The 11,859-nt window shown below is 32.0% G+C and overlaps 2 protein-coding genes and 1 pseudogene across 3 annotated transcripts; 1 reads left to right on the top strand and 2 right to left on the bottom strand.

Annotated features, from left to right (window-relative positions):
- Positions 1-2,951: 2,951 nt before the first annotated feature.
- LOC120219301 (probable BOI-related E3 ubiquitin-protein ligase 2) lies at positions 2,952-4,243 on the bottom strand. 2 transcript variants are annotated; one of them, XM_039216120.1, is made up of 3 exons: positions 3,657-4,242; positions 3,174-3,545; positions 2,952-3,140 (listed from the first exon to the last, which is right to left on the bottom strand). In XM_039216120.1, the coding sequence occupies exons 1-3, from the start codon at positions 4,083-4,085 to the stop codon at positions 2,964-2,966; spliced, it is 978 nt and encodes a 325-aa protein (XP_039072051.1). In that variant the 5' UTR covers positions 4,086-4,242; the 3' UTR covers positions 2,952-2,963. The 2 variants fall into 2 exon arrangements, with proteins under 2 accessions (XP_039072051.1, XP_039072050.1); XM_039216119.1 differs by having other exon boundaries at positions 2,952-3,545; positions 3,657-4,243.
- Positions 4,244-7,781: 3,538 nt separating this feature from the next.
- Positions 7,782-10,291, top strand: LOC120219417 (protein Iojap, chloroplastic-like). Its single transcript, XM_039216234.1, has 5 exons — positions 7,782-8,083; positions 8,563-8,689; positions 9,257-9,395; positions 9,495-9,583; positions 9,919-10,291. The coding sequence occupies exons 1-5, from the start codon at positions 7,841-7,843 to the stop codon at positions 10,038-10,040; spliced, it is 720 nt and encodes a 239-aa protein (XP_039072165.1). The 5' UTR covers positions 7,782-7,840; the 3' UTR covers positions 10,041-10,291.
- A 229-nt stretch (positions 10,292-10,520) lies between these two features.
- LOC120219239 lies at positions 10,521-11,471 on the bottom strand (annotated as a pseudogene).
- Positions 11,472-11,859: the final 388 nt, after the last annotated feature.

Below are 11,859 nucleotides of genomic sequence, written 5' to 3'. Positions count from 1 at the left end.
CAATAAAAAATGTCTCTCCAATCTTTTCGCCTTATCCCACTAAATTGAAATCCAACGTAAGAGGTAAACTCATGGCACAACATCATTGAATTTCACTCTTAGAGGGGAAGGACCTTCATTGTGAAGATATGATGGTTTATGCATTCTTGCTTTAGGGTTTGTGGAATTCTTATCTTTGAGACCCACTACATCATTCTAAAAAAAATCTATAAAAAATCATATACATCTCTCCAGAATCCAAACTATCTACTTATTTTAATAAATTTATCTTAAAACTCTGAATAAAATTTTTTGATCATGTGTTCGTAATCGATTTAGGACTAATTAGGGTCTTAAAACCCTAAAAAGATTATGGTTGCATGTCTTTAATTCAAATACAGAGCCGGTCTAAATACTCTCACCCATTTGATATTGAACTCTCAATCACCATGTTATACGTGACCTCTAGGAACCACAACTCCTTTAACCAGTGAGTAAATTGGTTCGTGTTGTTATTTATTAGTTATATAAGCGGGAATAAATTGTGAGATGTTCACGTGGTTGAATTTTTTTATAAATAATATTTTTTGAATTTTATTTTATTATCTCCTAAGAATTAAAAACAAGATACCTTTAAAAGCAAAAGGTTCCCACCCAAAATAAATAAATAAATGCCATTGAAGATTTCAACCTTCTTGCTTTATGCTCAATATTACCCTACCATTGAATTTGAAAAACATGAGCTATCAAAATCATTATGCTTTAACTTGATTCCCACTACTCTGCATTGATATGAAAAAATTTTCTCAGTATGGTTTTGTTTCCTTCTTCCTAATTTTTCATATTTGTGATTCACATTTCACACTTATTAAGAAACGATAGAATAGGGGCCATCTCACTTATGGTTATACCTAACTTATGTCTTATCAATTTTCCTAATTGATTATATGAAATAATAGGATAAAGGGACAGAAACATATATATACTATTTATATTTATTTCACACAATATTACATTTTTTGTTTTATTTATATAATATTTATTTGATATAAAATTTTAGCAAAATTATTTTATATACGTCAGATAAAATTTAAACTCTACAAATGTATTTATTTCAATAATATTTAATATATTTAAATGATATTAATATTAATTATATATTTCTTCCTTTACCATTATATAAGAATATAATATGGTAGTTCAAAATTTTAATTTTTAATATATAGTAAAAAAATACATCTATGTTAATATGATATGAATAAGGGTAAATTACATGTTAGTACTCAAACTATCTATTTTATTACATTTATTTCAAAATCACATCTAACATTTATTTTTTGTTTTGTTTCAGTACCTCGCCGTTAAAACCATAGCAAAACTATTACAACATGACATTTTTATGGGTAAATCGTATCATTAATCGCTCAACTATATTCTCACTTTTATTTTGGCTACTGAAGTTTATTTGTTAAATTTAATTATTTAACTTTCGTATTACTCCTAATTTAATCACTCTAACTTTAAAATTTATTTTTTAAATTTTAATTATATATTAATAAAATCATAATAAAATGTGATTCACAAAAATTATTAATGAAATAAATTAAAGTAATTAAAACATGATCAATTTGAAAGTTAAGTAGTTAAATTGAAATTTTTAAAGTTTAGTGACCAAAATAGGAGTGAGAAGATAATTAAGTGATGAATAATTTGATTTACCCATAAACAATTACAAGTGTAGCAGTTCTTAAGTTTTTAATGGCAGAGTATTAAAATGAATAACAAAGTAAACGTTAAGTAAGATTTTGAAACAAATGAAAGAATAGGTCCTAAAATGAAACAAAATTAATACTTTAGGTCTAAATATGTAGTTTACCTTATAAATAAAAGTAATAATTCGAAACTTCACGTACACATATTCCCTTTCTCAACTTCCCCGTTGACTCCACCCGTTTACCGCGCGCGTCAACCTACGCCCCCATTTTTCAGTAGCTTCTTCCGTCTCTCTGTGTCGGGTAGATGCCCTCCTTTGGGTCCTACACGTCGCTAACATGCGCCCATTGTTCTATCATGCGACTCATCAATGGTATAAATCCCATTTATTATTTTCATTTTTAATATTTTTATATTTTGTTATAGATTTATAGTTCAATAAATTTTGGTTTTATATAACTGTATGTATATAAATATTTTATTTAATGAAAAATTATTTATGTTAATGATCTGTTAAAGCCTATATTAAAGATTAAAGTTCATTTAAATACAAATTAAAGATAAAATTTATTTAACGAATAAAGTGTTAAAATTTTAGTTGAGTGTAATATGAATATAAAGGTTCATATAAAATTGTTCTTTTTAATGATTTGAAGATAATATGTTTGTGTTTTATGTAAAGTTCATTTGTGTTATTCTATTTTTTTCTCCAATTATAATATATCTACGATGATAAAAAAAATTATTAGTATGGGGTGAATACAAAATAATATATATTTAAAGATTCTCAATCACTTGATAATAAATGTTCATGCACCCCTACATATGTGGTGCTCGAATCCGGAAGCAACACCAATTTCTTAACCATTGAGAGGTAACTTGATTCATGCATCTATGATTATACTTAGATACTTGATTGAATTGATGTTATGATTTAATTAACATTTATTTTATATATCTACTGATAGTACGATTTCTAGATACAATTGTTCGAATCCAAATTTTTTAAAAAATACTATTTATTTTAACTACTGAAATCGTTGAATGAGTTAATTATTTATATATATAAATTAAATATCCTAAATTATAATTTTTGGATATAAATTTAATCTTTAATGTTATTTTATTTTTTATACATTTTATAGATAAGCATACACTGATATAAAATATTTTATTATTTTATTATATAAAGTAATTATATAAATATAATTAAACGCCGTAAATACATGCATTAATTAATTACAAAAAATTGGGTTGGATGTATCGTTTTTTTACGACATTTTAATATGAAGGATTGCGTTTTTTGGAGATTCACAAATCGGACAAATGTGAAGGCGATACCCACAAACGGTACACAAGCACAAATGCCTGCACGGTAACAGCAACACACAGGATTCCTCCTCCCCACAGTTCCGGCATAGCGTGCCGCCGTCTCCATTCTTCTTGCCGGAACCCGCCGCTCCCAAGAACGTGCATTTCTCCACCTCCCAACTGCTGTCGCAATATGATTGCGCATCGTCAACCTCATCCGCCATGGCAGTCGTTTCTAATCCGACGCAAGGGTTTCTCTCGCCGACCTTGACCTGCTGCGCCGCCGCTGCAAGGACTTGTTCTAGGTTAGACCGGAGGGCGGTGGCGGTGGCCTCATTGGTTTGAGCCAAGTCTCGCCATATTTGGTTCTCTATGCAAAGTGAATTCACCCTTTCTTCAAGCGCCCAATTTAATTTCTCAATTTTCTCGATTTCCTCATCTTTGCCTCTTAGTTTCTTCGTTACTCTTTCTTCAATGGCTTCCATTATTTTCTGCGCCTGCCACTTCCTTTTCTCTTCTATTTCCGTCCTCATTTCCTCCATCTACACCAAATAAAATAAAATAAAAACCCAAAATCCAACAAATTCGAAACATGCAATTTTCTGGATTTCAACCGATTAAGAAAACAATTAAATCCTTAAAGAAAGGCTTACATGTTGAGAGATAAGGCGATCAATATCAAACTGTTGCTGCTCCATATGAAAGGAAATATCGTTGATGTTATGAAGTCGCCGTTGAAACGAGTCTCTAGAACGCTTCAATGGACGATTGTTGCACGTCAAAGTACTCTCCGATTTGATCGCCGGTGCAACAGTCTTTTGATCGGTAACCAAAGAGTTATACAAAGGAAGCAATCCTTGTGTTGCCGCCGTCGTTGATAATGGAACTCCATATCCCATCTGGGTTTCAAACATATTCCAGTTTGCTTCAATGGGATTCATCAATTCCCTGGAAAATGCAAGAGACGTTAAAGGGTTATTTGAATCTGAATATTCTGAGCAATGGGTTTCGACCTTAAAATCAAACCTGGTAGCTAAGAATTGAGGAGAGAAGAGGTCGAGATGCGAAGCTTCAACTGTCATAGATTAAAGAAGAAGATTTGGAATTTAAGGACGAAAACTGAAAGAGAGAGAAAACAAAAAGGGACATGCAGTAGAGGTGGCAAGGCTGGATGGTGGGGTTTATTTAGGGTTTGGTTCGGGTTAGAAATAAATTTACAAAAACAAATTAAAATAAAGTAAATTAATTGTTTTCAATTTTAGATTAGATTTGTGGATAGAGAAGTAATTTGATTATTTTGAATATATTTCATAAAATTTTCACTTAATATTACAGACAATTGATTCTCTCAGTGTCGTCTTTAATTTTCCACAGTTTGGTTATCTTTGGTGTCATTTTCATTTTCATATTTTTCCCTCTAACCAAATAATGATATTTATCATCTGATTAGGAAAAAAAATTATTGAATTAATTAAATTAAAAATAACAGATAATTTTTTAATAGGATGATAACATATATTATCATTTAAATTAATAAAATATATAAATAAAATATATAAATAATGATGATCGAAAATATAATTATACAAATTTATTAACAAAATTAACAAGCAATATAATTTGTCTAAAAAATATAAATAATGATAACACTAATAGGGGTCGATTAAAGTGGTAAGCAACTTGATATTGCTTAAAGCAAGGTCTTGAGTGTATATAGAAAATCTCTGGTGGGAGATTCACCCACCAAAGTCAAGTGTGCAACGTGAGTTGACCTGGATTAGTTAAGGCATAACCCTGAAATCAGGAGAGCAGCCAAAAAAAAATATTTATCTTAAATATTAACAAGCAATATAATTTTGACATAGTAATAAAATTAGTCCACAAATTTTGTTTAAATGATCAAATTGGTTATAATTTTTTTTAGCATTTTAGATAAACTTTTTAATTTTTGATCAAAATAGCATTGGATGGAAAAATGTTACTTGACTAACGGTCGTTGTATCTGGTTAATGTAATATTCTACATGTGTTTAATTGTTGATGTGTAATGTGTCACATCACTCAAAGTGATAATATATCATGTGTTACATCATCCAAAGTGATAATATAACATGTAAAATACTATCAATTAAGCACATGTAAAATTGTCATATCAATAACGTGCATTGACTATTAGTTAAGTAACAATTTTCATACAACATGGCCTATTTTGACAAAAATTAAAATGTTGATTGCTAAAATATTTCAAAATAGGGGGCAAATGATTATTTGAAAAAATGTTGAGAGCTAATTTTATCATTTACTTATAATTTAATGGTTAGAATAGAAACAACCCAATAATTTTGTGACTATATGGATGATTCACCTTTTTGGGTAAACTAAGTATTTAGTCATCTATCTATTCCTTCGGTTTCGTTTTGGTGATAGGGGATATCATCATTAGTTAACATAAATGATAAGTTTAATACATCAGATATCAAGATAAAAATTCTGATCATACATAATTTACGTATTGGTGACAGGGTAGACGTAAATTCTAAGAGAAATGAATAATAAATAATAAAAATAGCAAAATATACGTCCGACAATCACATAAGTTAAAATTCCTTTCTTCAGTGACTCTTTATTCAAAATTTTCAAAGCACCAAAAATAATTTTAATTCAAAAAAATTGTTATTTCTCATATAAATGTCACTGGTTTCCTTTCTGGTTCCTGCAGGTAACAGCAGTAGTTACCAAAACCATATGAAAACACTAATCTCATAGTGCAACACATTAAACAGATTAAAATAAAATTGCTATCGATCGATCACCACAGCAGCAAGTGATATATATATATATATATAGTTATGAAGGGAAGGCTTCAATGATTGATAGAAAAGAAGGGATGTTGATGATAATGTAACGGGAGAAACCTCCTCATTTCTGTAGCTTCTTTCCTTTCCGCTTGGAGAAATAACCATCATCTTTAAGTCATACCAATGTGCTTTGACATCGGAAAGGCTTTCGCTTTCCGGACGAAGAACAGCTTCCGCTATTACCAACTTCCCCCTTTTTCTCTTATAAAGCTTTCCTGCAATTCTTCAGGATCCATGGATTTCTCGTACGTCGATCCAGTTGTGCAATATACACTACATCAATTACTTGTCAAAATCTAATTTATGTGTTATCAGTGTATCAAATATATGTGCATAACGTACATACCTCGAGAAATATTGCATCAGCGTCAATGGGAATAGTAGCGAACATGTTACCTCCGACATGGCTGACATTGAGGTATTTGGGTGCACCAGCCACTACATTCGGATGATCAAAGTTATAACCCTTAATATGAGTATGTGCCTTGACGATTTCGGCCACTGCATCTCCCGATCCTCCTCCGACATCAACGATTGTTCCAACATTATTGAATCCATCTTTGTAATACTTAAGAACCTCTTTCATAACTACCCTAGTGTTACAGGCCATTGCTTCGCCGAAGACCCTTTTGTATTCATGATTCTTTTCAAACTTATTGTCCCATTTCAAAATTTGATCTAGTGAACTTCGAAACTCTTTAGATAAGTTCTTAAACTTTGTTTTAGAAAGTTTTGGGATCTAGATACCTCAGTCCAAGTTTCAAAACTTTAGGATAGAGTTCAAAATTCTCACCGCAGTAAACTTCCTACATAAAATGAGAAATATTATTTTTAAAACCCTAAAATTAGTTATGAGTAGCCATTTAGTCCCTGATGATGTCTTAATTATAAAAAAAAAAAGATGAAGTTAAGAGTTTTTAAAAGTATAATACTTTGATTAATGACTAGTTATGCAACTTAGCCCTCCGACTTTTAAATAATTACATTGTAGTCTCCAAACTTCTGAGAAATTATTAAATGATCTACTCTTTAACGAAAAAGATATTACACATCTACTCTTTAACGAAAGAGGGAAATAAAACAACTAACTAAGCAGCAACTTCACCGGACGGTGCTTATGTCTCCAGGTAGCATTTCATCAAGAACAAAGGCTGCTATTTCAGCCGGTGGAAAGAAAAAAACCAAAAGTTACCAGAATCATATGAAAACACAAATCTTGTAGTGCAACAAATTAAACAGATTAAAATAAAATAGCTATCGATTGATCACCACCACAACATACATGTAGTTAGATTCGACTTTCATAATGGGAAACTTTTTAATTATATATAGATTTAAGAACGTTAAATGAGTAAAAATTATTTAAATTGTATAGAAATTAAAATTTTTAAAGAGACGGTTACTCTTACATCTAAATGTTCACATTTCTCATATCATAAATTTCTTTAAATATTTATTAATTTTTGTTATTTTTAACAGAATTATTTTAAAAATAATATGTTTTTTATATAAGTTTATTTGTTATATATATTTTTAATTAAATAACTAATTATTTGGATGGTAGATATGTTAAATATTTTTATCCTATATTAAACTAATATTTAGTAAAAAAATTATATGATACACATATTTTATAGACTAAAATTTATATAATTATGTAAAAAAAAATGTCATGCATTATATTTAGAGTTTAAAATTTATAATTTTAAGATTAATGTTTTATATTTTAAAATTTATATTTTGACTTTAATTTAAAATTTTATATTAATATAATATAATTAAATTAAGTTTATTTTAATTTATTAAAAAATATTACTATACTGTATGATAATTTTTATAATATAACATGTAATTGAAAACAGTGTGTATATATATTTCTGAAATATCTTACGTGTAAAAGCCCATATAGAAAAGATCTAGCGAATTACTTGCCCTCTCAGGCTGTCTCACTCTTATCAGAAACAGAGAAGATAAAAGAAAATGGCAGTGTCTACAACCACCGCACTATCCATAGGCGGCAACGTGTTCTCCGGCCAGCTCCGGCGGTGGGAGCTTAACGAATCCAAGCTCTTTCAAAAACCCAGAAGTCATTTTCGGTGGTTATGCCTTAACGACCTCCATTTGCTCCGCTTCAGAATCAAAACCTTGAATTTCAACCCAAGAGGAAGTTTGCTGCCTTCACTTTATGCCTATGGAAAAGAAGCAGACGATGCCTATCTCTCGGTACGGGTCTCTTTTTTCTCCATTTGGTTACCTTTAAATGACAGAAATTAAGCAGCTTATGTTTTGCTTTTGAAGTTCATGTTTTGGAAATTTAAAGTTTCAAATTTTAATTTTTCGGTGAACCTTTGAGGATATGAGAAGATTTTTGCTACGTATTTGCAGTTTTTCATAGTGTTATTAAAGCTGGAGAAATTCCTGCTCCATTTGGCTGTAACTTTTGCTGCTTGGCTTTTGCTTTGGAACGTATTATAAAGCAAAAATGTACTCTTGGATACATTGATTTTGTTTCTATTAGTAATATTTACATGATAATCAAATGTAATTTATTTCTGTTAATGGTTTGCACCTTCTGGACATGTTTATGTAATTCTAGTGCGGTATCTATGCTGTACAGTATAGTCATACATCCATCCATTAACAATGTTCTTTTTGTTCCTCGAATATTATGTTGCATCCTTACGAAGTGATACTTTTTGCAGAATGTGAATGAGGACACTGATGAGATGTTTGATGATTTGATGAAAAAGTATGGAGAAGTAGTATTTACAAAGAATGACAGAAAGTCCTCGAGCGCTGAGCTTGATGATGATGCTGAAAGCTTGTCTTGTAAGTTTATCCAGTACAAATTCGTTTCATATCGATAACTCCCATTATCATGTTTAGCTTTATGTTGCACTAACTTGTATAGATATCTAGCCTCGCCTCATCCATCAAAGATCATAAATTCCTTCCTTCGAGCCTTCATCCCCTAGTTATAATTATTTTGTTTATACTTGCAAACTGTAGTCAAAATCAAGATTGCTCTGGCCCAATGCTTGCCAACAAGTTTTACTGTTTTGCAATTGTTATTGTATATTTTCTGCCTGCAGCTGTTTTTTTTTATAACTAAATAAAGGCACCTTATGCTCTTTTCATGCCCTTAAGGATATCTGCATATGTTGATAGGGAGATTTCACCATTCGCAACTGTAATGTGGCATATCACTTGTGGTAAAGACTTTGCTGTATGGTTTTAGTTTTGGAATCGGCTCATGACGCTGTGGCTACATAGCCTTAACATGTGCAGCATCTTTATAAACAATTTTAGAAAACTGAATTAAAATCATGCACCCTATGTAGCAAACATCAGTAGCTTTGGTTCGCACCAGCTGACAGATTCCAGCTATATCTGTAGTTGCTGTAGAAATGGCCAAGGTGGCAAGTGATGTGAAGGCTGGAGATATAAGGGTCCTCTTTGTGAAGCCTCTTGTGTATTGGACTCGATTTTTCATCATTGCCACAGCATTTTCTCGTCCTCAGATTGATGCTATCGGGTATGGACTTTAACTTTGACCTCTTACCTCACTTTGTGGAATTGGTTTAGAGTATCCAACAGTTCTTAAACTGATTTTTTTCTTCGAGTATCAATGTAGATCCAGAATAAGAGATTTGGCTGAGAAGAAGTATGGAAAAATTCCCTCGGGAGATACAAAACCAAACTCGTGGACACTTTTAGACTTCGGTAAGCACATTTGTTGTATGGTGATTGACAATATGACTATGAAACTTTTACAAAACAAGGTTAGATTTTGTGCCTTTTTACTATTTGTGTGTGTGTTTATATATTTATTGTATCTTGTTTGTTTCAGTCTGCTTCAAAGGCATTTTGGAAAATTTAGGAAGCGAAAACAATAACAAGAAAGAATTTGTAATGATTAGGAAGTCTTAACTGTAGATGTACAAAATTCCATTTGATCAATATGTTGATGAAAATGTAAAGCGTTACCGTAGTCTGGCATGATATGAGTATTAATTTCTATTAATCTTTTAGCAATGTTTCATCTGTCATAATTCCAGGTGATGTTGTTATCCACATATTTCTTCCTCAGCAAAGAGCATTTTACAATTTGGAAGAGTTTTACGGGAACGCGACACTCATTGAGGTTCCTTCTGAAAACCAACCACCATTTCATTCTTGAGAGTAACCGACGGAACCGAAAGCACCGACATATAGAACCCCTGTGGTGCAAGTGCTTATCTTTACCGGGGTACAATTAGCATTACATCCTCATAACCTCAAATCCTTGAAGGGAGGCTTGATCTGGAATCACAGGGGGGCACAGTTCCATTTTCCAGTACCTATATTTCGCCGATCATACGGAAAAGTTGGAATTATCATATGTTTGTTGGTTGATTGTATTCTTCTGGATGATGCTCTAAGTATTTATGGTTTGTACCTCTAACAGCTGCAAGCACTGATGCAATGAAGCTTGATGAGATCTAACCAATGTAAATGTAGGTTGGGCATATATGTTAAATTTAGCTTATAATCCGAATCTAAGAACTCTAGCATGCATCCTTCGAACAGTAATAAATATATTAACATAAATCGGAGATCTATCCACTGTTTAACCAGACAAGGCAGGACATCGACACTGGCTCACTGCACATTCAGAATTTCAACAAAACTCATTCTCCCACGGCGTTTCGTGCTCGACCTCAGCTTCTTGACCTGCCCACTTATAAAATTATATAAACTGGATTACTATAAAAGCATCAAGCAACACACACCCACCAGCATCCACCAACCATGGTAAGTTGGGTTGTATTCTTGACCAATCCATGCTTCTCACCAGTATACTTGCAACATATGTAGAGTTCCAAACCAAAGCAAAGATAAACATAAAAGGGCCAAGTCCCTCTACATTGCCTCTCCTAATATTTAAGTAAATTTGTGGAAGACGTCCGCCCATTTAGATAACCGCCATTGCCCAACCAAGAAAAGTTGCAACTCTGCTACTTCCTTCAGATCCACTCATAGTATTTGACTGGAGAAGTTTTCTTCCTATTTGTATCACAAATCCTTGATTTATCTTCTCATTCCCTATGAGAAATCTACTCACGGCTGAGAGCTTTGGATCAAATAAGCCAATGAACATTAATGCAGGCACCAAGCATTACAATTATTTCAAGCTTGAAGGCGATATGGGTTCCCGATGCTGAGAGGTCGATTGTGTCGCAACATATGCACTGAGCAGTGGCTCAACATTCTTGTCGGACACTTCAGGATAACTGTGACCATAGTATACAGTCTGTGCCGTGAGAATAAACGTAGTCATCGTATACAAGACCGCCATATAAAACTGCGTCAGAAGAGTAGCCAGTTCGAGAATGCAACCGAAAAGACTGAAAAGATCACCGATAATCCAAGTAATCAAGAAACCGAGAGAGAGGCCTTCGACGGATTTCTTCTTGTGGTTGGTGATAATCTGAGGGATTTCAGGGACACCCCAGCTTAGTATACTGACCAACCCCAACGAAACTCGGTCTCTGGTGCTGCAAACGCAGTCGTCTAAGTAAACTTTGGTCCATTGCCAGCACTCGCCGCTCAGCCTGCTGCATGTCGCCATTATCACTGCCTTTGGTTCCCTTCCTCAACGAACTGTTACTTGAAATAAATGGGAATATATTGAAACTCTCTCTCCAACTACACCAATCTCTTAGCCTTGCATAGTCTGTTTAAATAAGTTGTTCTAAATCTTTCAAATAACTCCTATTTGAATTAGGTCTTCTAGTCATACAAGAATTAAAATCATTAATAAATATTTAAATTGTGTAATAAAATAATTAAATAATATTAGAAGAGATATATGAGAATTATAGTTACTTTATGTGATTAACTTGTATTTTATTTATTTATTTATTCTTAAAATAGTTTTTGATTTAATTATTTGATTTAATTTTTTTATTATAATTTCAGTTGTGATTCTAATAAGATGGGTTGAAGAAGTAATGCTT

Source organism: Hibiscus syriacus, unplaced genomic scaffold, assembly GCF_006381635.1.
Source record: "Hibiscus syriacus cultivar Baekdansim isolate YM2019G1 unplaced genomic scaffold, ASM638163v2 tig00110206_pilon, whole genome shotgun sequence".
NCBI classification, from domain to species: Eukaryota; Viridiplantae; Streptophyta; class Magnoliopsida; order Malvales; family Malvaceae; genus Hibiscus; species Hibiscus syriacus.
This window is presented reverse-complemented; position numbering and strand designations above follow the sequence as displayed.